Consider the following 26,426-nt stretch of genomic DNA (forward strand, 5'->3'; position numbering starts at 1 on the left):
GCAGGAGGGAGAATAATCAGAAATGATGCTAAATGTGTTCTGTACAGTTTTTGAGCACTGGTAGCCCGATGAATTCATGCCTGGGCCCCTTTATCTTTGTGAAACAATGGGTACAATCTGCTACTACAGCTGTGACAACTGATGGTGGCAATGTGACAAGAAGTGTAGCAATGTGCTTGTGCAAAGACGAGGAGGAAGAGGAACTTTAAGCGATCTTCTTAAATGCTTGTTTGTAGTGTAGGAGTCCCATTAAGCTGACCTTCTTCTGATTGGCTGCTGCTTTTCGGTGGGGCTTCTGTGCCAAGTCAGAGCTGTAAGCCTGACGTGAACATATTAAGGTCATATTAAGGAAAAGTATATTTTGAGGTTATTATACAGCTCTAGGAGTAGAAAACTATCTGAAACAGAGTATTTAGAATGCTTCTACTGACCATACTTAATACTGTGGCCATGTTTAATGTGAACATCCACCAGTGTGTGACAGTGTGTATGTGACGGAAAATCATAATAGATCCATTTAAATGTTTTTGAGGTGTGACAAATGCGTCTCTCACAGAACAGCTTTGTTTGTTTACAAGAACTTTAAGTGAGAGAGAGTGTCAGAGAGAGAGTGCGCTGAACATTGTGTTGGCGGATCTGAAAAGTTGACAAAGGTGTAAGCGTGCTGAAGATCTTGGATCGCCTTTTTACTTTGACCAAAATTCCATCTAGACACAACACCATTGAACAATGGCCACATCACTTCCTGTTTAACAGCAGTTCCCATGGCGAAGAATAAGAGACGCCACTTGGGAAATACTGTTGCATAAACACACACACACACACACACACACACACACACACACACACACACACACACACACACACACACAAACAAACACAAGGAGACGAGTTCAGACATGCTCGGATCCATAGGGAAAAAAGGAAACAGGAACAAAAATGCCTTGCAATGATGTTTTAATGGAATTTTGAAAGATAACCTAATGTGAACCATTCATTTCTGAACATCATGTCTAGTGTAGAATTGTTGCAAATTTCCAGGTAGTACAGAGTCTTTGTTAATTAAACATGCAATATACTGTTGAAATAGTAAACCAAACGCCCACTATGAAAAGGTTTCAGAGAGTGTAAAGCTGTGATGTGGAGCTTATGTAGCGTCTCATCACGAATAAAAAGGCTAGCCGTTAGTCTCTTCTTGGAACACAAATGATCTGCTAACTGAGGCTCGAAGCTTGAAGCCACTTAACCAAACGCCTGAAACACATACCGTACGTGACTGCACGTTATATACCTTAACAACCTATGCAAAGAGCAGTAGAACCTCTTGAAGCACACATTAAAAGCGTCACCAACTGCAATCTATTGACCGCCCCCCCCGCACACACACCTACTTCAACTAATCCGTAACGGCAAAATGAAACCTGCTGTGTTAATATCTAGCCTTTATTTTGATAGCTAAAAGTCTTGAAAGCAGAAGACAAACAAATAAAAGAAAAAAGCAACTATCGCTATGGTGCTGTTGAACATGGAGTGTGTGTACACAGGGAAGGGGAGGACCAGGTTTTAACAGAAACCAAAACAAAACAAAAAACCCCCAAAAAATAAGCAAATACAAAACAACAACAACATTTGATTGGTAAAAACAGTAGGATAAATACACAATGAGTCCATATTATTCCGTCTGTGTGTTGTCTTTTTTTTTTCCTTTTCCTTTTTTCGGTTTAAAAGCTCAGTCACATTGGACCAATCAGTCAATACCCCATCAGGGGCTACAGAATAAGCAGGGTTACTTAAAAAGAACATCCTACTAGAAAAATGGAGTTAAGCCATACACTCATAACCGTGACCATAACAGTATGAAAGAGGGAGGCTTCATTTAAAAATTGCTACAGTCATTTTTTTTCCTTCTCCTTTGTTCATTTTTTTAAAATCTTTTTTCCTACAATCTTGCTCTCCTTTTTTTTTCTTCTTCTAACCATCTAACCCAATTGGAGAGAAAACAAAAGAAGAAAACAGGTAAAAGGGGGAGGGTTGCAGGGAAAAGGTGCATTCCGGGGGGTAACAGGAGGGACTTATACGTTACCTGCCAGAAAACTATCAGTCTTATCAGATATGGTAGAGTAGTAGGATGCCTGGTTGTCGCCGGTGCCTCCAGATTCCTCGGCCTCGACTGGATCGATGTCCTTCAGCTGGTCTGCTGCAATCTTCCCTCCCAGCATGTAGTGGTGGTCATCTAGACTGGGATGGTTGTCCTCCGGGTGACCCAAAGGCATCAGATCCACAGATCTGCCCAGCAGGTCCTCTGCAAGGGCAGAGGTGGCAGCTGGTGGCAGCGTCAGCTCCTTGATGAGGGAGGGGTCTTTGGCCTCCTCTGGCAGCTGCTCCTCATTTTCCAAGGAGAAGATTCCAGGGCTCTTCCCGCAGCTCTCAGCCATGGAGTGGGCGTTGGAGTTGGATGTAGTGCAGTCGAAGCCGTAAGACGCTACAGAATTGGCTGACTGAGGGGTGGCCCCGCCCCCATCCTCCTCACCCTCCCCAGCTGGTGTGTCCCCAGCCTCTTCGTCCTCCTCGAGAGCGGGCAGGCTACACGTCTGAGGAGGACTCTCAAACCCGGCACTTTCATCTACCATCATGGGTGCTTCAGGGTCATTTATTTGCATCTCCCCTTCTGTATCGCTGGCCTCGTCTCCCGAGGTGGAAGGGGAAGAAGGGGCGGATGCAGGAGCAGTTGGGGGTCCGGTGCCCAGGACCTCGTCGGCGGGGAGCGTCTCGGCTTCCTCCTCTTCTCCGTCGCCTTTTTCTAAGTGAATACCGAGATCCTGCTCCATGTCAGGCTGAACCGAAGCAGGCACTGGGGTCTGCTGCTTGTCAGAGCGGGACTCGACTCCAGAGCTGCTGTCATAGTCACGGAGTTCCTCTGGTGTGCTTGTCTCGCTGCTGCTCTGGGCTGCCAGAGCCGTGCCGCTTAGAGTGCTGGACTGGGACATGCCTACAGGTGGGGCAGCAAGTAGGGTGGGAGCCTCTGCAAGAACTGAGCCCTTCGTCTCCTCATATGATGACTGATGAAGGTTGGTTTCTTGCTCCATCTCAGGAGCAAAGGATGGGGCGCTGACGTCCAAACATGCCTGGGCAGGAGACTGGGTGGGCGCTTCAGACTCAGCAGCACCGTGGTCGGACACAGGGCTGGGGGAGGAGACGGAGAGCAGTGAGGCTGGCTGAGCCCAGGTATCACAGAAGGGGTTGGTCTGGCCCCAGGAGGATGCAGGGATGGAGGGCGGAGGACCCGATTGATTGAGGTTATCTAAATGTGCCTCCTCATTAAAGTCATCCTCATTCTCACAGCTCTCCATCACTCCTTCACTGCGCATTTCCACGTCTTCATCCTCTTCCTCATCTTGCCCTTGCTCCTGGAAAACTTTATGGTGTTCGTCTACCCTCTCAGAGCTCAAATCCATATCGTCCACCCGCTCATCCTCATCATCCTCGTCCTCTTCTTCATTGGCTAGGGTTTCCACATTGGGAGAACCCATGAGGTTACCATCTCCCTCAGAACCACGGAGGCTAGTGTCAACCAGGGCATCTGAACTCTGGGTGCCCTCTAGAATTGCGGTATGCTGGGTGCTACTAAGGTCTGAGACCCCCTGCTGTCGGCTGCTGGTGCAGCTGCTCACATCCTCGGAGTCCATCCCAGACAGCAAGTCGTCACCGTGCCACCCTGTTGAACCTCCAAAGGCAGAGGAGCGCACTTGGAAGTCGTCAGAGGGCTGAGACGTGCTCATGTCAGTGATCAAAGACGAAGGCTGATAGCCCAGTCTCCTTTGTTCTTCATCATCATCATCCTCTTCCTCATCATCATCCTCGTTGATTTCCTCATCAGCCTTTTCCACGGCCTCCTCCTTTTCATGAGGAGAGATCAGGCCTCTGGGGCTGAAATCATCCAGAGGGGAGGCACCCAATAAGTGAGGTTGCACTGTGTTATTAAAGGCCTCGGGAGCTGCGGGGGTATGCATAAACAAGTTTTCCTTCTCTTCTTCTTCCTGCTCTTCGTCCTCTTCCTCCTCTTGTGTCTCCTGAGCCTCAAACTGCTGGCACTGTTCCTCTTCTCTCTGGAAGTTCATCATACTGCTTGGGCTTTGGTTTATGTTCCAGGGATCAGAGTGGACATGGGTGCCCAGGAGAGAGTAGGCATTCTGTTGGTCTCTGACAGGAGAAGCAGGGCCTTGTGGGGAACAAGGAGGAGACATGACTGTAGTACCCAGGGAGTCGTTGGCAGGCTCCTCAAATTTGAAAGGATCTATCTGTGCAGGGAGCTGAACACCACACACTGCTTCATGGACCGGTTCTGCCTCCTCCTCTGCTGGTGGGTCAGACAGGAGATCTACAGATGCCTCGGGGGATGGTTCTTCTTCTTGATGTGAAATTAGTTCTTGTACAGGTTCTGGTGTTGGTTCTCTTACGGGCTCTGGTGAAGGTTCCCTGACAGGCTCTGGAGTAAGTTCTCTTACAGGTTCTGGTGTAGGTTCCCTTGCAGGTTCTGGTGTGGGTTCCCTAACAGGTTCTGGTGTGGGTTCTCTTGCAGGTTCTGGTGTAGGTTCCCTGACAGGCTCTGGTGTGGGTTCTCTTACAGATACTGGAGTGGGTTCCCTAACAGGTTCTGGTGTGGGTTCTCTTGCAGGTTCTGGTGTAGGTTCCCTGACAGGCTCTGGTGTGGGTTCTCTTACAGATACTGGAGTGGGTTCCCTGACAGGCTCTGGTGTGGGTTCTCTTACAGATACTGGAGTGGATTCCCTGACAGGCTCTGGTGTGGGTTCTCTTGCAGGTTCTGGTGTAGGTTCCCTGGCGGGTTCTGGTATGGATTCCCGTGCGGGTTCTAGTTTTGGTTCACAAACTGATTCAGCCACTGGTGCACAGACTAGTTCTGGTTCTGGTGTGAGCTCTGCTGATTTTTCTTCAGGAGTTGTAATGGATGGCTCCACAGCTAGTTCTGCAGGAGGCTCTGGTTGTTCTGGCACAGCAATAACAGCTGCTGTGGCAGCAATCGCTGCTGCAGCAGCTACAGCTGCGGCAATTTCCTTTTCAGGTTCAGCGGCTGTGGCAGCTTTAGGGGCGCGTTTAACAGGAGTTGGTGTGCTGCTTCCCACAGTTTTCTTGGGGCTGGAGGTCTTGGTTTTGGAGCCAGGAGTCTTAGCTGGTGTAGGCTTGCTCTCTTGTGTTTTGGGGCGGTTAGGTGTTTTGGTGTCTGCTGGCTTGTTAGTAGCAGGCTTTTTGGCAGTGACCTCTGATTTTGAAGCGGACTTGGAAGTCTCGGATTTTGCCGACTTCGTTGTAGAAGAAGGGCGAGTAAGGGGGGAGTCTGCAGGCTTTTTGGCTGCTGGCGTGGAGGGTTTGGTGACATCTAGAAAAAACGCACAAAAGCACACAAGGGGTGGTTTAACAATGTGATATTGTAGAAAATTAAAACACATCATTGATGATTAAACCCACAGTGTAATGTTTAACACATTTGCATAATGTACAGTCAAGACCCAGAAGAAAAAACCTTAGAAGGGTTGTGTCAGGAAGAATATCCCCTATAAAAATCTGCTAAATCAAACAGGTGGATCCATCTGCTATGGCAACCCCTTGTAAACAGGAAGCAGACAAACAACGTTTTATTGATCCCTTCAAAGTCACCACTGAGTTTTCTGTAGTTAACACTGTAATCAGGCCAAATATATGGAATATAAAATTGAAATTAATTAATTTATTCATTTATTGTGAGATCTCAGACCCATAAAACACATATCAGTCTTACACATAATTATAACATACTAGAGCGGGCAGACATAAACACATTTTATGTTTTAATGTTTTATTTTTTACATCCATCTGAGGAAATGATGTGATCACTTTAATTTGGACAACACTTCACTCCTGTTTTTAAAGTTCAGCCACTGCTCACCAGCCTGTTTTGTCACAGGAGGGCAGACTGTACAGGTTGCTGTGACGAGTATCAGTGTCTCTGATCCTGTTTCAAAGCCAGAATTCAATGTCTTGTTTTGCTCTAGAGTTCTGCTGGAGGGCCACTCTAACCAGACTGGTGCTGCTTGGAGTCTGTCCACAGGATGAGGAATATTTTGCAGTGGCCGCTCCATTCCTGATAATTACAGTCTGTACGGTACAATTTACTTATTTATTTAAGACTAAGAAGTGTGACGCCTTTCATGTGCATGCATATGTGTGTAGTTAAAATGTACTCCTACAGTACTTCTCTATCTCCACTCCATGATATGTTAACAGATGATCTCCTACCACTCTTACACCGATGACATCCAGCTGTACCTTCGATTTAAAACCTGGTGATCAGACTTGTGGATGCCTAAAGTGGCAGTGACAATGTCATGCATTTGACCCAAAACATGAATGAAGTCTTAATATTCAGCTCTGCTACTGCTCCAAAACCTCTTTGTCTTTGGTTTAAAAGGCACAGCTGCCAGTGGTGGGCTGACAGCTGATGCTAACAGTAGTTGTATTGTTCATTTTCTCTTTGTGGTTATTTATTTTCCCTTTTGTCCCAGTAACACAGACAAAGACCTTTAACACACCGTCCCTGAATAAACACTCATTCAGAAGTCCATTTTCCCAGCGCACAGCAGGGAAACACAGGTGTTACTAATGACGTTAATTAACGCTCATCTGTATTTAGTGCAGAGCTTTTATCAAAACGATTATTCACCCCTGTGTTTACCTACTAGTGCATGGAAAACGTTTGTCAGAAACATCATCTCGACTCTTGTTTTGTTACAGGTAGTCCTATTTCCTCTGCAGCTGGTGCAAAATGCGACGAGCAGGCTTCTGTACAGACTAGCACCCCATCACAACTTTTCCAGATCTGCTTTTTCATTCATTTATTTATTTATTTTTAATCAAGGGGTGTCAGTTGTTAGCCCAAAACTATGGAAGTACCCATCATCCAGAGCTTTATTCATCACTGGCATCTTAAAAACATCTCTTTTTCTTTTGTGTTACTAGTCATAATACTTGCTATTAATTGGTATCAAATGCTATTGTGTTTCTTTTCTCATTTCTTTTTCCTTACCTTTTTTCACAAGGGTTGTGGTTTTGGATGTTTGAGATGGAGGTTTGCCACCAGAGGGGGTAGTGGAGGTTGGTTTGGGGGTAGCCGGCTTGGCGGCGGCAGAGGGAGTTTTAGGAGTGGCAGGTTTGGTTGTAGCAGGGGAGCTCTTGGCGTTGCTGCTAGTAGGTGGCCGAGATGAGCCCGTGGCAGGACGAGGGGATGAAGTTGTGCCGGTTGTAGGCCTGAAGAGACATAACAGAGAAGAAGGGTTAGCAAATACTAAGCTGCACTACACAATATGTCCAAATCACGAATGAGACCGACAGTGAAATGAATTTAACAGACAGTGAATCCCCTGGTTACAGAACTCAGGGAATGGAGATTAACTGAAAGTGACTCAAGCATTTGAGTTTTTAAAGTCACCCACATCTTGGGGCAAACATCAAGTCTCACCCTGACTGTGTGCTGATCAACCCTGTGCTCCGAGTGCTTCAGAACGGCTCTGACAGCGAGCAAGAGCTTGACATGTCAGCAGCAGACACTTCTACTGCTAAAGGGTACTTAAGAAAGAGCACACACAAGCAACAATGCTTGCATAGCTCACAACACTAACATTAAACATACATAATATTAATAATGAAAGCAATATATAATGGCTGATTTGCAATCTTTCTAGACAACAAAGGCTAGCCATCTATTTTAAAAATGAAGTGCAGAGTAGTGCAAACATCTTCTGTAATAATAAATTAAAGCATGTGCAAATAGCCAACGCACTGACCTGATTAGCTGTTGCAGCAACGCTAAATTCAATGAGTCAACGGGTTCACATAAGGTAGACACCTATTGAGACTTACCTCTTAAGGACAGGAGGGTAGACATGAATGATTCAGAGGTGCCTGAGTACTGATTTAAAAGCCTTTACATTAGTTCCCTGTCAGTTTTTGTAAGGATTTTCAAAAGGCACACTAGTAATGCACCATCAGGGCAGCCCCTGAGGTGCTTTGGCACAAATTCATTTCATTTGTTTTTATTTTTTTTTATAGATGCAGGACAAAAACTTTGGAGCAGTCAGAAAACACGTGACACCAACCTAAAAGTGCCAATTAACCCTCTCCAGGCAGACGTTGCAGATTACCCCACATACATATTTTATGAGTTTCTTTTACTCAGAAGTACCACTGGACTAGTATGAAAGCAAACTTTGACTCCAAGTCCATGACAAACTCCTCCAGGGACAATCAAGTTGTTGAAGGTGAGTCAGAGCGGCCCCAGAGAGGCACACTGACCCCAGTTGATCCCTCCTTGCCCACTTCCCTCCTCACATGGGGGTGATTCTTTGGGGCAGCGTGCGTCAGCTCTGCCTGCTCTGGCTCTCCTGGCCTAGATGCTGGCTCCTATGTCACGTCTGAGCGAAGTAACCTACATCTAGTAGTCCTGACAGGGCTGTGGTGTGCAGTCTCTCGGGCCCACGCTACACTAACTGCCTGTTTCTAAATAAAGAATTGAGTTAATACTGGCAGAAAGAGAACAGGCAGCGGGAGGGAGGTGGAGGGAGAGTGAAGATGCCTGGGACCATGTTAATCTTTAATACTGAAAGGAGAACAAATATAACTCTTCCAAATCCAGCAGCACCAGCACCACCCCTCCCCTCAGCTGGAAGCACGGGCTATGTTAAAGGCACGCTCACTTCATAAAGGCGAGGAAGTAGCGTGTGCTATTCACAGCCTGGCAAATGTACGGGAATACAGTGTGGCAACATGAAATGAGAGTGAAAACCTGATAAGGGTGTGGTGAACTCAGAGGTTTAAAGAAGCTTTTGCAGTTGATTCACATCATGCAAGCTCTGGGGCAGTGAAGGTGTGTTACTAATAGTGAGGCTGCTGGATCATGTCAGGATCGTGCTGATCATTCTGAGCTGTGATTCATTGTTTTAGCATGTCTGACGCCGACTGTTTTCTGCTAAATCTGGGAGTTAATGTTGCTCACGTTCTAGTGCGTTTGCTGTGAATTTTGCTATGGAGGCAGCGTAAAAGCCACATCTCAACTGTAAAATCCCGCCTTAGTGAGTAAGATACTAAGATTTTAAGCTCTCAAATTTAGAATCTGTTCTTCAGGACAAAAAAAAGATGATGTCTGAATTAGAGAGTGAAAGATGGGAATTACAGGGAAAAGAGAATGGGGAGAATTAAGAGATAGAGACTGGCATTAGAGATGAAGTATGCTAATGGGATATTCAGAGAGAGCATTCATAGTAATCTGCCTGATAAAAGGAATGTGGATAATCCAAAAAGGCAGGAGGACTTTAAAGAGCGCTGGAAATTAACCAGGTCACTGAAAAAGAAGGAGGCGCGACGGAGATGGAGACAGAGACAGTGAAGGAGATTTCTGTTGAGTTGTAATGCGTATCTACTGGCTCTCAGTCCAATTTACTTGGATCAGTATTTCTTTACTTGTGTTTATGTTCTTTTGTTCTTGCACTGGTTTTGATTATTTATTACCATGATTTCCTTCCTCATTGTTAAACATGGCCGTCTCCACATCCACAGTATTGTAAGACTCCATCTCACAGTAGAATTAGATCTTGTGTGTTCCAAGATTAGTTTACCACAACTTGGCTTGTGGTGACGAAGCCTAAACACGGTGATGTTTGCTTCTGTAATTAAGCTCTCTTGTCAGCCAAATGACTGAGAAGACTGCAGGACTCATTGTAGTCTTTAAATGATGCGCCTACATTTAACTCAAAGGGCAGCTTGTGCTAAGGGAAAGAAGCTTTGTTTATTGTTCTCATCCCACCACAGGCCTCGCTCAGAGAAACACTATAAATTGGGGCTAAAGCAAATTGTTCAACGCGACACCGAGAAATGGACCGAAGCTGAAAAATCAGATGACTCTCATTGCTACAGGCGCGCTGTAAAATATACTTAAAGACGCCCGAGGATCACTGATGACACTTCAGCTGAGAAAGGATTGCTGTGTGCAAAAACATGGCTGCCTGCTGGTGGTGCTTTGTTGCGATCCAACGGGATTCGGGGCTATGATTTAAATAATGAGATCGACAAAAGGGGGAGGCAAATGAGTAATCAGGAGCAAAGCAGCCGTGCAGGCAGACATCTTCCCTGCAGCACAGACGGCCATCTACGGTGGAGACGAGCTTCCTTCTCCAAAGACAAGCAGATAAATTAAAGTATGATGCTGTGATAATTAAAGAGGCAAGATAACCCCTCCATTAAATGAACCTGATCAGAGCTCTGCTCCTTAGAGCGCTTGTTCCTTTAATAAGGTGTTTTTATTTAAGACAAAGGTTGCAGTAGGGTAGCCCTAAGCAATGCAGGTGTCACACTGCTCTGCAGCAGGAAATGAGCACCTTGAGGCTCCATGATTCATAACCTGGATGAAATTTCATCTAAACCTTATCTAAATGTGAATCGAAGAGACTGATCACTGCAGGCAGGGTACTACACTTCAGTTTATGTGAGGGATGTGTGCGACTTCTCGGCATACTTAGTTGGTTAAATGAAAGCACAGGATCAGATACATGTCAGATCTAACATGTTATCCAGTCACTCGCCACTACTCACTGCTGCAGCTCTCACACACTCTGAGGGGAAGTTACAAACGAGTAAGGTGGAAGCTAACACAGACGACAGCTTGATGGTTCTGCAGTACTTTGATCCACGGATCAGCTGTTGTACTTCACGCAGGCTGCGTCAGAGCAAAGTGCCGTATAAGCACTTGACAAAAGTATTCTGCGCTCACGTGTGGATGTGCTAGCTGTAAATGATTTATGCACGCTTCAAAGTGCCACACATCTTGTCTTGTGTTGACAGTGTTTAACACGTCTGTTAGATTTTGCTCAATTCTGGTGGATTTCTATTTTCTTACTAGACTAGTTTCCTCTTGTTTAACCCTTTATCACAGAAGTATCATACAGGACATCTGGCCTCATTTTATAACTCAGGCTGAAAAAAAATGCTACTTTGATACCCCAACAATCCTGTAAAGCTCAGCTTCTCCCCAAACAGTTTTTTTCTACCTTAAACAGTAACGGCATTAAAGTCATTTATAGAGCGCTCGTAAAATGGGCCAACTGCCAGAACCATGATAAATACAGGCTGGGTTAAATGGAAACATCTCCAGTGGTTGACCTGTTTAACCAGGATGCAGGGTGGATAAAAACATATCACCTCTCTAGTCTTTGAAATGTTTGACTAAAAACTGCAGTGTTTGAAGAACTGCCACATGTCTTTATCATGAGTGGAACACCCACAAACAAGTCTGCCTCACATTCAATCATACTCTGTCCCTCCCTCCGATTACTAAATCCATTTAGTAATTGGCTCTGCGGCTGCTCCCTAATAACATCATGGCAGCGGGACTCTGCTTCGTGGAGTGGTTGGCCACACCCGTGGCACGGGGGAAGATTTACAGCCTGCGCTGTGCGTTGTTTGTCTTCATATCGGACTGCTGAACACTGTGTGGCACGAGCTGCTGCTTACCACACAAACCGGTGTTGGACCGTTACATCAGCAGTAATTTGTTAGATGACGAGGAGGGCTGCATTCATTCCCCTCCAATAAAAATTTATCATCCCCGAGGGACCATCAGCGAGGAAAACACCATGACTAATGTGGGAACATGGGCAGCTGAGTGGGCAGCATAAAGGTGATGAAAAAAAAGACCCTGATAGCTCAAAGGCTACCACATCTACTTCTCTGAGTGCATTTATATAGCACTGAATGCCCTTGATCTGTCCTCTGATTTCCAACAGGGCAATTTCTTTCCTTTTGCTTCAAGCAGAGTTAACCTCTGCTCCTTCCTCCTTTCTCCACCTCTGTGCCTCTTTCTCAAACACTAATTTGCTGCATGTAGAGCCCTAACACGACAAGCATCTCTGGCAGCAGTGACGGGAGCTCATCAGTGACGTATGCGATCGCGAAGCATCCATACTCCACCGCCACCATTTTTGTCTTCACTACGCCACAGCTAGAGACGGCAGAGCAAGCAGGAGAACCCGGCTCGGCGTCACGTGACCGTGTACTACGTGTCCAGCGCGCGCGCGTACGACTCCCTTCCCCCCACCTTTAAGTCCACGTCATACACAGCAATATATCGGCAAATGAACACATGCTCTGCATTCTAATGACATGCTGTTTCTCCAGTGCAATCATCCGTGCACACACAAAAGCACCTATAAGGGGAATGCACAGTGTGCTGCAGTCTCCTATTGGGCGGTTTTCATGCTAGACACCAGCACTCAAGTCTCAATGCAAAACAAGAGAAAGGCAAGAAATTGGTAAATATTCATGCACACAACCTAGGACATATGCTACTAGCACACACACTGCTGCATGTGTAGGTAATATAATGTTCAAAGATCCAACAGTGATTTCCACTTCCTGTGTTTTGACACAAATATTTTCCCTCACATGCTACATGCTGTATGCAATCAGCATCAAACAGCAGGTGCACATATAACACGTACACACAATTTAATGAGTGTCCAGACACAAGACCTTTATGAAAAACAGAGACATGCACATACTATAAAGTGAGCAGGTAGCTATACTCATGCACATTGCAAACATGCAAGCTTGATGCTGGTGATGTACTGCTGACACAACAGGCTTCATCTTCATTGACAAAGCCATCTTTCTGGTAACTTTAAGAGTGCGATTACGAGGTTAAAGAGAACGGAAAGGATGAGTTACAAGAAAGAGTCCCTGCTGTGTTTAATGTAACTCAATTTTGCAAAAAAACAAAAAAACAACCCCAAACCCTCCAGCTCAATAGAGAAAGAAAACATTTATAAGTGGCCTCAAATTACATAGATTGATGTCACTCTGTGAACCAGCATTTGCTGTTTGTCTGATAAGTGAAATCTGCTTTGGATGGAATTAAATCAACTGAGTAACACTGCATAAATTGAGAGCCCCAATGTGTTTGAGTGTGTGTGCGGCAGCAACAGGAGGAGAGTGCGTCTGATGTGGCAGTTAATGTGTCTGTTGAGCTCTCCCCCACTCTGCCGATGGTAGGCCTGAATTACGGAGTGAGTGAGGTAGGAAAAGGGCAAAATCTAATTAAAGCTGAAATTTATGGCCCTGTCAAAGCACATCACATTTACTAAAGCAGACATGCACATACACACACTTAACAAAGCATGCCCACAAGGGTACAAGGGGCTGTCAGAAGAGCCAATCGTGACTAATAGTTATACTTCTCTCATGGGGATTCATGGAGATTTACTGCAGGAGGAGGCTTCTCTGGACTACACATCCAATGCATGAGCACATGCACCAATAGCACTGAATATCGCATCTTATAGATGCCTATAATTACAACCTCAGCTCAGTCTTTTGAACAAAGTGTTCACGTTACCTACTCAGGCTATTAGCTAAAGATTTAGCTTGGCATGCTTACAAATAATAATGATAATAATAATAATGATAATAATAATGATAATAATAACAGAGAATGTGTTAAGAATTCAATGTAAAACATGGATTGACATGAAGTCACGCTGGATAATAAATGGATTTCACCCTGCCAGCTCTGCGGTACAAAGCCTTTGTAATGACTGATGGAGGCGAAGTGGGAACAGAGCAGCCTTTAAATGTCTGAAATGGCAAATCTGGCCTCAAACCGTGACATGGTTGATGTGTGTGGAGGTGGGGCGGTTAGCTAATAATGCTGTGCTGGATTAATGTAACAATATCCACCCTCTATAATGCTAATTGTGTGACACAGACTGAACAGCGGATGTCTGCACGAGCACTATGGTTGACAGGAAAGAGTGAAACGGGTGAGTTTATTTCCACTTCCAATCTCTAGCAGTGAGTCATTGGTAACCTTACTTTTACAAAGCAACGAATTAGCACTTAGCTGACCTGAGTGTACCTGAGATATCAGCTTAACAGATGCATTTTTTAAAATTTCTTTCAACTGGAACAGGAGGCTAATGACAACGATTAGCTAACCTGTTACTAAATTCAAGCAAAATTCAATTTTAGAAAAGCGGAAAAAAAACATTTTAGCCATTGGATGAAATTTTAAAAAGTAAAGAAGAGGCGGGATACGTGCAACTGTGTTGCGAGTCTTGATAATAAATCGTTCGCCCATAGTTTGGGCACTTTACAGTGTCCCAGCTAGCAACACACAATCCCACAAAGACAATAATCTGAGAAGGATCGGGCAGTGTAAGCGAGTAAATAAAAATCATCCAGCATCTAATAATCATCAGTCAGTGCCCAATAATTAATAAATGTTAAATTCATAGTTAATTCGCTTTTACTATTACCAATCAATAAATTCTATATAATGTTATGTTTGGTGCCCAATAAAAGGAGGGAACGACAAGATTCGGATTACTTTGGGACATATAACATTGTCTGTGCTGTGTATTGATATACTCTGTGTTTGTTGTTGGTTTGTGATAAAGGTTTCATTATTCATCAGTGAGCCTGACCTCACACCCAGGCCACGAAACACTAGCTGGTTAGTCAAAGCTGCTGGCGTGTTAGAGATACCCACAAGGCGTTAGTCCTGTGATCAGTGTGTCAATTTACTGTTTATTATTCATGGGGTATATAGAGTGTTACAGATTTCTAAAGCTAATGTAAAATTATTATTACATGTTTTAAAGTGTTATGTGATGCACAACTAAAACACCTGCGAGTGAGTTTCATCTGCATAGATAAATTGCTGATTAAACACTGGTAATGAACTAACTACTGAATACAGCCCTAACCCTGATAGTGCTCATGTGTGTTTAATGGTTTTATATTTACAAGGAGTGGAGACTGATGCACAATGGTGGGACGTGACGGAGCCGGTCGGTATAACAGAAATGAAATCATCAGAGCAGTTCATAAACACTGCACATGAGTATTGTGCACCGCAATATAGATTATCAAAGTGCCCTTGTGTAACTCGTTTTAATAAGATGTTTGTACATCAACCATTGCATAAAGCTGTAATCTGAGTGTAATCTCCTCAATCCAACTGTTACCTGTGGCACAGGGAGAGTGAGAGAATGGACGGGGGTGGGGGTGGGGAGGATCTAAAACACTTTGCGGGTCAGGTGGGAGAAAGTGGTTGGCAAACCAGTGTGTGCTGGGAAGGAAAATGTTAGTATAGTGAATAGTATTAATACAATATATAACATACTGTCAGTGATTTAACAGGGGAGCTAGCTACAAACAAAATCGAGCTTTCCTCGGTCATATAAGGACCATCTTCGGGAGCGGGTATAGCTCACCGTAAGGCTATTATGGCTCTGCACTTTCTCCCAGCTTTCTTGTCTTCCCTCTGCTGTCCAATATAAAGAAAAGGCTTTAAAAAGGCTGTCTTCCATTCTGTTACAGCAGCAGATGTGTGTCTGAAAAGCATTTTTAATGTCAGCAATTATGATATTTGACTGTTTATAATTCCTTAATTTGCTATTGAAGAAACGTAATAAAGAGGTTTATCTGGATCATTCAGGTAAGGAAATCCAATGAAGTTGATTCTGTTCATCTGGATGTTGAGTGAACAGACCCTTCTGCTGTTGAGGAAGCAGCTTAGCTGGTCTTTCTTGTTATTAACCTTTCTAAATATACTGTTACCGCCGTCATGTTAGCACAAAGTTGCAAAAAGCAGTGGGCTAGCTTAGCCTAGCCTAAAGAATATGAGAAAGAAACATCTAACCCCGACCTGATCTAATGCTTTCTAATCCCACTAAGCACTTTGTGTCTAGTTTGAACTCTTTTAAGATGCTATTTTTGGACACTTGCTTTTTGGGTGGATTAAAAACATGTTATAACAAGATACTGTAATTAGTGAACTTCAGAGGAGTTAGTGGCCAAGAATGGTTATTACCTCTAAACTGAGCTAGGCTAGCTATTTACTTCCTTTTAATTTGATATCTTTCCAATTTACTATTTTCTGAAATGTCCAACTTTTAGCATCTTCCTGTGAATGCTTACATGGTCGATCTCTCAGAGGCTATTTGTTTACTCCAAATAGTGCAATCTCTTTGAGATGGTGTTTCGAACTCAACAATGGGTCTACACACAGACATACCAACAAGATGACATAACACCACAGGGAAAAAAAGGAGGCTTTGCATGAACAAAACAAACAAAGTCAAAGACGAGGCAGAAGGATCAGCTATTCAAAGAGCAGCTTGAGTCCCAAAGGCTCCTCTGCCCAATCATGATCATCGCGGCGTCAGACAAAGGCCTCCTTCAGCCTCCTCGCTTGGTCTGTTGCCAAGTCACCTCAGGATTCGGCACCATGCATACAGCGTGACTCAGGTGAGGAACACATGTTGATCTGATTTCCACATAAACATAGTGTCACAGCACACACTGCCACACAGAAAGAGCGCAAAAATAAATAAATAAATAAATAAATAAAAAAACACCCCCAGAAAAATATCTTGTTCTTCGTTTCATCTTCCCAACGCTCATCCTCCTCTCTCTAAATCCCTCCCCAAACTTGTTTTATTAATAATGCTGTATAATGATGAAAGCCTGCAAGGCATTACTCTAAGGCTTGTCCTGACATTGCCTCGTTGCTGGCCTACTTATGCCCGGCCCCTGTGAGCCTGTATGTGGGGGACCATTGTCCCCGATTCCCCCAGGGTGCTCTTTCTTAAACAGCGCCCTCTTTGAACCTGTAGCCAAGTGAAAGCCTTTTGAACTAACTGCTTCTCACTTGGCACTGAAGAGATTTGTAGTGCTTAGCTCAGTCCCTGCAACTCTTATCAGTTTGGTCATATAGTTGCATTTGCAGCTGTTCTGAAGCAAATTTTGAAATTTGGTAGCAGTTTTCAAAAGGAAGAAAAGAACACTGAACATTTTTGCCTGGAGGAGTCTGCGTCTGCGTTATAGATAGCAGCCTGTGCTATCTACAAACACACAGAAAGTATCTTTGTGTGTGCTTGTATGTGTAAACAGATTCACACACTTGAGCACGGCTGAGGCTTCAATCCAACGCAAATGTCACACCTACCTGGTTGTCTTGGAAACGGGGGGCTTATCAGGTTTGGGTGAGGCAACAGAGCCGGGCTTGGTGGAGGCAGGCTTGGGAGCTGGAGACAGGACAGGAGAGCAGAGGAGGGGAAAAAAGCAAAAAAAAGAAAAAGAAAAAGACAGCAGTGTAAAACAATAAGAACATTATTATATGCTGTAGTAAAGAAGTTTATAATAATAATAATTATCCTCAGATATAGGTCAGGCAGACAGCTTTTATCCAGTGTGTCACAAGGATCTAGGGCAAAAACATTTATAGTTTAGCAGGAGTCACTGTAGCATGTCTAATATGTGAGCTGAATTCATCTGACGAGCAGCTATATGCATATCATCACATTACAATGAGCACTCCTCATTAGAGCTTTGAAAACATTTGCTAGAATGCTAGAATTATATTTGTCTTTTCACGCTGATCTTGATGACATTTTCACCAACCTGGGGGCTTTTTAGCTGCTGCTGCTGCAGCGGTATTGGATTTGACACCATTAGCATTTGTGGATGGGGTCTTTTTGGCTGCTGTCGTTCCGGTGGTTGACTTTGCGCCGTTGGTGGCAGGAGCTTTCTTCTCAGACACTTTAGCCAATGTTTTGGAGGCTGGGGCGCCGGCAGTTCCTGTTGGTTTTTTCGACGAAGCTGAGGTCAGGGTGCTCTTTTTGTCCGCTGCAGGCGTGGTCTTCTTAGCAACACCGTTGGTCTGAGGTTTGGACACACCATTTGCGACGCGGCTCTGCGATGTGTTGGGCCGTGAGCCGGTTGCAGCCTTGCTTTGAGTGGTGTTGCCGGGTTTCGTCTTGGTCGCGGTCTTGTTGGTACTCTTGGCTTTGGGGTCTCCCGAGGTCTTGTTGTTGGTCTTGGCAGCTGGGGTTTCCTTGGCCTGGTCTCCCTGTGGTTTTTCCTGATCTCCTTCACCCCCCAGCTGCTGTGGCATCACCTCTGCCACCCCGCTGGCTGCCTGATTGGGCTCCTGGTCCCCGGGTGGTGCGCCATCATTCACGGGATTGGATTCCAATGTTTCCATTGGCTCCAGCGCTGCCGTGGCAACCCCATCCGGCTTCATCTCCCCTCGAATGGCCGTGGTCTGACACTGCAAGGCAGGGCTGACTGGGGTAAGTTGCGCGGGACGGCCACAGGTCAAGATGCGTTCTGCAGATGTTAAGGGTTAGTCTGGAAGGAGAGAATACACAGAGAAGCTCAGTTAGTCAGCAGCAAGACCAGACATGAAAAGCTCTCGCTGCTATCAATAGATGGAGGCCCAGGAATGTTGGTACCCTCAGGAAACAGATAAAGGATAAGCTTATATCTTCTAAGAGCTTCAGCACCACACATTCAGAAATACTTTTACATAAGTATCAGAGAGGTGGAATAAAACTGTAAATGTGCAGAAATAGAACAGTATGTCTCATTAAAGTATATAAGGGGGGACTAAACTTCTACAGAATATGAAAAACAGACAAAATTAGTACCAACTAATAGCAAAATGTGCATGAAGTCTCAGGAGTTATAGAGGGAAGGACAGAACAACATGTTTACTGCAGAAACAACACATTCTACTAATAGCCTTCATTCATTTCAAAGGCAGCTGCACTGCAGTTGCAAACGGTCCCCTCTGTGGCACGAAAAAGCTCAGTGACACACTTGGCCAGTGTTGCTGTGATGGTTTTTTCTTACTGCAAAAGACATCAAAGTCACTAGTGTGGAAGACTAGTTTTCTAGGATAGTACATTTAAGGGAGTGCAAAAAAAAGTTTATCATGCAGATTTGCATGCACACACACAAATGTACAAGCCACCTGCAATAAATGTTAAGACAGTCAGCTTTTATAATGGAGGAGAAAAGTCAACACAGCCTGCTTCCCGCTACCGGGCTAAAATGGTTATAAAAAGAAAAGTAGCACGAGGTGGGAGAAAGACTTGGATGTGTTTGCTAACTGGGTCAAGGCAAGTACAATAAACCCAATAAGCCCAAAGGCAGGCGGCAGTTTGACTGATGGTATGCAAACAGAGCAGTCTAAGACATAAATGAACATGAAGCATATGAGGCCTGAAAAAGGTCACAATCTACAATAAAATAGGTCCACATATCTAGTTTTTCCCCTGCTACTTTTGCAGGGATGGATCAGCAGAAAAGGACAGACCTTCACAAGTTTAAGAGCGGGGTGGGTTGGGAAAAGCAGGAAACTGGCCTGCTGAAGTTTACAAACAGAGCAAGGAGCCGGCTGCGAGGAAGGCTAAGCAGTGAGACAAACGCTTAGGCAATACAGAGGCCGGCCCAGAGGAAGAGGCTTGGCCTGTAGAGCATGGGAACAGAAAGAGAAGGTGGGAGAGAGAAAGGGAGAAAAGAGATGGGGAGAAAAGAAAAAAAAACGCAAGACAAAATGAGATCACTATTGGCTTATGTTTGCTGGTATGACGTTAGGACCCAGACATCAGTAGTCATCCCAGTTTCCACTGATCTAAACTTGTATGCGCACACTCACTCTCCTATTTCGAGACGAGAGGACAGACTTCATCTTTATGCCGATGGCTTCCTGGAACAATTCCCTCACTCACTTCATCTTTCCTTCCCTCATCTTCGGTCATCCACTACTCATCCCCTAAACTCAATCTCAAATGTCAAAAGGCCTTCTTTCTTTCTCTATTGATCCTTCCTTTCTCCCAACCATACCCCCCATCCACCCACTCCCCTTCAATTTCCTTCCTCCCCCCAACTGCTCCCTCTCTCTCTCCATCCCCTCTGTTCTCTGTTTGGTTTTGCACAGATGGCCGGAGCAGCTGAGCAAGGCCAGAGGGGGAAGGAGAAAAGGATCCGTGTATCCCAAACAACACATAAGAACAGATACACACAGCTAGTGCAACAGGCCACTGCTCAAAACAAGCAAACAGGCTGAGAGGGAGCTGACGGGTAGCTGCTGGGAGGGACTCATGGTCACAGGAAGGTTTTTAAATGCCACGAAATGTGGGTGGTTGGTCACAGATTTTACCAGAAGGGCAGGGTGGGTGATGAACAGGGAACGGAGCAAGGTCTGAAGCAAAAGATTTGGGTTTCATCATCTGCACTTGTCTTATTCAACATTTTAGGAAAAACCCTAATCTGCTTTTTTTGCCTAAGATTAGATTTTAGGGATGATTCATAAAAGTGGATGTGGATGTGCAGTATTCAAATGCCAGGCTAAGAGTTTTTGGGGTTTTTTTGCAAAGCTGACAGAGCAGACTGGCTGCAAGATCCAGTTAGATAGTCAGAGTTATGCTACATGGCGGTTGGGGGGTCAAGCCATGAACAACATATTTGCAAACGTGTGCAATAAACTTGTGATCTTGTTGCCTCTGAAATGGTTGCTTTGAAGACGGGGACCAGGCCTGTAACCACTCATAGTTGGCTTCCATCTTCAAAGTGACTTTGGTACGTCAAGATGGCAATAAGACAACAAAAAGACAGAAAAGTCAGTCTGCTATCAGTTTACAATTGAACGGAGTCAAGCGGACACAATCTGTTTGCAATAATATGGTGATAACTGTGTTAAATCAGCAAAAATTGCAAATCCTTTCTCATCTGCATATACAATCTTTCTCATTTAAAACTTTTATTCAGACTCCAGCAAGAACTCTATAGATTTGAAACAGAAATCCCACCACAAATAGAGTCTGCATAAAAAATATATGTGCTTGGCAACCTTGCTTTATAGTCAGTGTACAACACAACAAGTTGGCAACCAGTTTCCAGTTGTTCCGCTCATAGCCACAGACTGTGCCAAAACAGATTGCAATATGTTGTTAATATGTCTGTGTTAATAATTAAGTCAGGTGACCGGTGGAATTTCCTTACAACCAAAAGTGGTATTAGGGGCGTCGAACTGTAAACTTCTGGGCACCTAACATCTATTTCTTTGAAGAAACAACCATCTGATGTTATTTATTCTAAATCCTGCTCCACCAGGTGAAAAGTTTTCTATAGCAATATAACGTGTGGGGCTAAGAGTAGCAAGACAATACACTTTGCACTGAACACTTCCACATTTTGTTCAACAACAAAACAAAACCTCATTCAAGTTTTCCCACTTCTAACCTTGGGCAGTTCCTTTGTTAACAGAAAGCCATGTGATCAGCTTTGTATATCTAGAGTTTCATTACCCAAACGTCAAGGCTTCATTTCAGAGTTAAGTCCATGAGTAAGTACAGAGCTAAAGTAGTCACAGCTAGTTTAGATATATCTGACAAAACAACCAGACATATCAAAGACAAGTGAATGTTTAAGTCTTCAGGTAATGACACCAGGTTCATTATTAAATTGTTATATGAGAGCAGTTATTTTAGACCATTTTATTTTCAATTTAAGATTGTAGGTGACCTACAACATGACATACTACACGAAGAATCAGCAAGAAAACACTCCCTAGTAACAATTTTAGTAACAAAGTAACAAAATATTTGTTTAAAAAAAGTAAAAGACAAAAGCCTGTGTATAAAAAAAATCAGTTCAATTCAAATTGAGTTCTAGTCAGCCACCTCAAGGTATATTGGGAGGTAAAGATCCTAAATAATACAGAAAACATCCCAACAAACAGATGACCTGCTATGAGCAAGCACTTGGCAAAAGTGGGAAGGAAAAACTCCCTTTTAACAGGAAGAAACGTCCAACAGAACCAGACTCGGGAAGGGTTACGATGCTCGGCCACTTGGGTTACGGTGAAGGAGAAATGACCCCAAGAGTGCAAATCAGCAAAAAACATCCAATCATAAACTTAAAATGAGATCCAGACCGATACATCTTTAGGCGAATATCAGCCTACTAAAAGATAATGATATCAGAATTTTTCACCTACAAAATTGGTGAAGATATTTTCTCCAAAATATAGTCAGGCTCTAATTAAAATTGTCACTCTTGGCTCACTAATGACAGATGAGAAATATATAAAACATTAAAGCTGCAAGCAGCGTTATGAGGGCCCTCGCACCCCCGGCGCGTCGAGCCACGCCCAACACCTAAAACCAGCACGTCCGATCTGATGTCACATTGATGGAATTCATGCATTTAACCACCAGCTAACATTTCAACTCATTCATTCATGATTAGTTAGTCGTTCCACTAGGTGGCGCTCTAACCATTATGTACAAATGGCATAACAAACACTTCCAAGCTCAAGTCTCATCACACCTGCGACCTTTGGGAGAGATTGGACATTGTGTTTTTGAGTGACAGCAGATTACTGCTTTTTGGCGAGTGATTCAAACTCTAAGTGCCGCCATAACCACCCCGTTTCCTTGAACGTAAAAAGCTTCGCAATTTAACATCACAAAGGTCTTTAGATTCCACACACTGGAGAATGGTTCAATATGATGAAATCCCTTGGAGGAGTTCGTCAAAGTATGAAGCCTGAAAAGAGGGGAAAATGTCGCCAAAATTGCACATTAATTTTAAAATGGCTGACTTCCTGTTGGATTTGGGATATTGCACCAAGAGACTTTTTTGTACATCTTGATATCTCCTATAAGCTTACCAGGTTTCAGAATCATACATAGAACACAGAGCAGGGGCTGTGGTTTTGAAATTTTGTAGGGGGCGCTGTGGAGCAATTTCGCGCTATTCAATGAAAATGATCACATGCCAACAAAGCCTTCATCCATTTGGAGGTGTGTGCCAAATTTCAAGCCTCTATAAACTTTCCAAGCCCCTCAAAAGCCACTTCATCTTTCATGGTGAACCGCGTTGCCACCAGGGTGCGCCGTTCAGTTTAAAGTCACAATTTTTGCACTGAAGCATCACGAGGGACTGATGTTGATATTCACCGCTTTTGAGGTGGCCACGATGAACCTGTGAAAATCAGTACAACAAAGTGTAAGACGTGACATTTCCTGTTCCCACTAGGTGGCGCTGTACGTATTCCCGACAATGGGCACATCAATCTGTTCAGGGCGGGTCTGACATCATGCCTGTAAAGTCTGGTACTGATCAGACTGGATTTCATTGAGTTATACTAATTTGTTTCTTCATGGCGTGACATCAAAGTTCGCCATGCCGCTGGTGTCACACCCTTTTGCGAAAAGTCACAGTTTTCACTGTAACCCAAGACCAACTCCTTAAGGCTTTCCTGGAGAAATTTGAGGCTGCAGATGTCACCCATCACAATACTGTACCCCAAAGTGTAAAACATGACATTTCCTGTTCCCACTAGGTGGCGCTGTCCCTGATGTAAAATATGGCAGTTGAAATATGTTCAGGGATGGAGCCTTATCATATGTGTTCACTTTGGTCAAGGTCAGAAAATCTATGACAGAATGAGAGGCAATAAGATTTTCATGGCGAGTCATCGAAATTCGCCATGGCGCCACGGCCTCATGGTATTGTGAAAACTCAAAAGCTCCGCAATTTAACATGGCATAAGGGTGTAGTTGGCACTGACCAAATATGAAGGTTATGAAATCAAACCCCAAGGAGGAGTTCGTCAAAGTTCGAGGCATGGAAATGGTAAAATCAGAGCCAAAATGTCACCTTCAATCCAAAATGGCGGACTTCCTGTTGGGTTTAGGACATTGCCATAATAGACTTTTTTGTTCGACTCTGAACATTATATAGGTGTACCGACTTTCAAACATGTAGGTCATACCCATACCGGGGGCTCGCGTTTTTCATTTTTCTAGGTGGCGCTACTGAGCTAATTTTCCCTGGCCATGTCTGAGAACATTAAAATACGTAAATTTTCACCAGACCTGACGCGTGTGCAAAATTTCATGAGTTTTCGAGCATGTTTAGGCCCTCAAACGGCCAATTCATTTGCCGAAATAATAATAATAATAATAATAATAATAATAATTAAAGCTGCAAGCAGCGTTATGAGGGCCCTCGCACCCCCGGCACGTCGAGCCACTGCCAACACCTCAAACCGGCACGTCCGATGTGATGTCACATTGATGGATTTCATGCTTTTAATCACCAGCTAACATTTCATCTTATTCAACCAGGATTATAGTCATGCCACTAGGTGGCGCTCTAACCATTATTGACAAATAGCATAACAAACATTTCCAAGCTCGAGTCTCATCACACCTGCGACCTTTGGGAAAGATTGGACATTGTGTTTTTTAGTGACAGCAGATTACTGCTTTTTGCGAGTGATTGAAACTCTACGTGCCGCCATGACCACCCCGTTTCCCTGAACGTAAAAAGCTTCGCAATTTAACATCACAAAGGTCTTTAGATTCCACACACTGAAGAATACTTCAATATGATGAAATCCCTTGGAGGAGTTCGTCAAAGTATGAGGCCTGAAAAGGGGGGAAAATGTCATCAAAATTACACATTAATTTTAAAATGGCTGACTTCCTGTTGGATTTGGGATATTGCTCCAAGAGACTTTTTTTCACATCTTGATATCTTACACAAGCTTACCAAGTGTCAGACTCATAGATGAAACACAGAGCAGGGGCTGATGTTTTGAAATATTGTAGGGGGCGCTGTGGAGCCATTTTGCGCTATTCAAGGAAAATGGTTACATAACAACAATGCCTTCATCCATTTGGAGGTGTGTGCCAAATTTCAAGCCTCTATAAACTTTCCAAGCCCCTCAAAAGCCACTTCATCTTTCATGATGAACCGCGTTGCCACCAGGGTGCGCCGTTCAGTTTAAAGTCACAATTTTTGCACTGAAGCATCACGAGGGACTGATGTTGATATTCACCGCTTTTGAGGTGGCCACGATCAACCTGTGAAAATCAGTACAACAAAATTAAAGCCATGACATTTCCTGTTGCCACTAGGTGGCGCTGTACGTATTCCCGACAATGGGCACGTCAATCTGTTCAGGGCGGGTCTGACATCATGCCTGTAAAGTCTGGTACTGATCAGACTGGATTTCATTGAGTTATACTAATTTGTTTCTTCATGGCGTGACATCAAAGTTCGCCATGCTGCTGGGGTCACACCCTTTTGCGAAAAGTCACAGTTTTCACTGTAACCCAAGACCAACTCCTTAAGGCTTTCCTGGAGAAATTTGAGGCTGCAGGTGTCACCCATCACTATACTGTACCCCAAAGTGTAAAACATGACATTTCCTGTTCCCACTAGGTGGCGCTGTCCCTGGTGTCAAATATGGCAGTTGAAATATGTTCAGGGGTGGAGCCTTATCATATGTGTTCACTTTGGTCAAGGTCAGAAAATGTATGACAAAATGAGAGGCAATAAGATTTTCATGGCGAGTCATCGAAATTCGCCATGGCGCCACGGCCTCATAGTATTGTGAAAACTCAAAAGCTCCGCAATTTAACATGGCACAGGTGTGTAGTTGACACTGACCAAAGATGAAGCTTATACAACCAAATCCCAAGGAGGAGTTCGTTAAAGTTCGAGGCATGGAAATGGCAAAATTAGAGCCAAAATGTCACCTTCTCTTCCAAATGGCGGACTTCCTGTTGGGTTTGCGTCAATGGGCCCACAGACTTTTTTGTTCGTCTTGGAATGATACACATGTGTGCCAAATTTCATACATGTAGCTCAAACCATGTGGTCGTAGAGCTGCATTTAACAAGGCATAGGTGGCGCTCTAGAGCCATTTCCCAGTGCTCATAAGTAAAACCATTAAAATACAAAATTTTTCACCAGACCTGGCATGTGTGCAAAATTTCATGAGTTTTTGAGCATGTTTAGGCCCTCAAAAAGGCCCTTGTTTGGGGTGAATAATAATAATAATAATAATTAAAGCTGCAAGCAGCGTTATGAGGGCCCTCGCACCCCCGGCACGTCGAGCCACTGCCAACACCTCAAACCGGCACGTCCGATGTGATGTCACATTGATGGATTTCATGCTTTTAATCACCAGCTAACATTTCATCTTATTCAACCAGGATTATAGTCATGCCACTAGGTGGCGCTCTAACCATTATTGACAAATAGCATAACAAACATTTCCAAGCTCGAGTCTCATCACACCTGCGACCTTTGGGAGAGATTGGACATTGTGTTTTTTAGTGACAGCAGATTACTGCTTTTTGCGAGTGATTGAAACTCTACGTGCCGCCATGACCACCCCGTTTCCCTGAACGGAAAAAGCTTCGCAATTTAACATCACAAAGGTCTTTAGATTCTACACACTGAAGAATGCTTCAATATGATGAAATCCCTTGGAGGAGTTCGTCAAAGTATGAGGCCTGAAAAGGGGGGAAAATGTCATCAAAATTACACATTAATTTTAAAATGGCTGACTTCCTGTTGGATTTGGGATATTGCTCCAAGAGACTTTTTTGTACACCTTGATATCTTACACAAGCTTACCAAGTGTCAGACTCATAGATGAAACACAGAGCAGGGGCTGATGTTTTGAAATACTGTAGGGGGCGCTGTGGAGCCATTTTGCGCTATTCAAGGAAAAT

General features: G+C 44.1%; 1 protein-coding gene across 3 annotated transcripts in view; it reads right to left on the minus strand.

Moving 5' to 3' along the window:
- Positions 1-940: 940 nt before the first annotated feature.
- The window catches only part of prr36b (proline rich 36b), a 41,794-nt gene continuing 16,308 nt past the window's right edge, over positions 941-26,426 (minus strand). For all 3 annotated transcript variants that reach the window (XM_082529941.1, XM_082529942.1, XM_082529943.1), the window contains 4 exons: positions 17,503-18,231; positions 17,048-17,126; positions 7,079-7,299; positions 941-5,395 (listed from right to left, as the gene is read on the minus strand). In XM_082529941.1, the coding sequence (XP_082386067.1) occupies positions 2,073-5,395; positions 7,079-7,299; positions 17,048-17,126; positions 17,503-18,124 (4,245 nt within the window). In that variant the 5' untranslated portion in view covers positions 18,125-18,231 and the 3' untranslated portion in view covers positions 941-2,072. The remainder of the gene's footprint in view (positions 5,396-7,078; positions 7,300-17,047; positions 17,127-17,502; positions 18,232-26,426) is intronic.

This window comes from Aulonocara stuartgranti, assembly GCF_965226115.1.
Source record: "Aulonocara stuartgranti genome assembly, chromosome: 4".
Taxonomy (NCBI): domain Eukaryota; kingdom Metazoa; phylum Chordata; class Actinopteri; order Cichliformes; family Cichlidae; genus Aulonocara; species Aulonocara stuartgranti.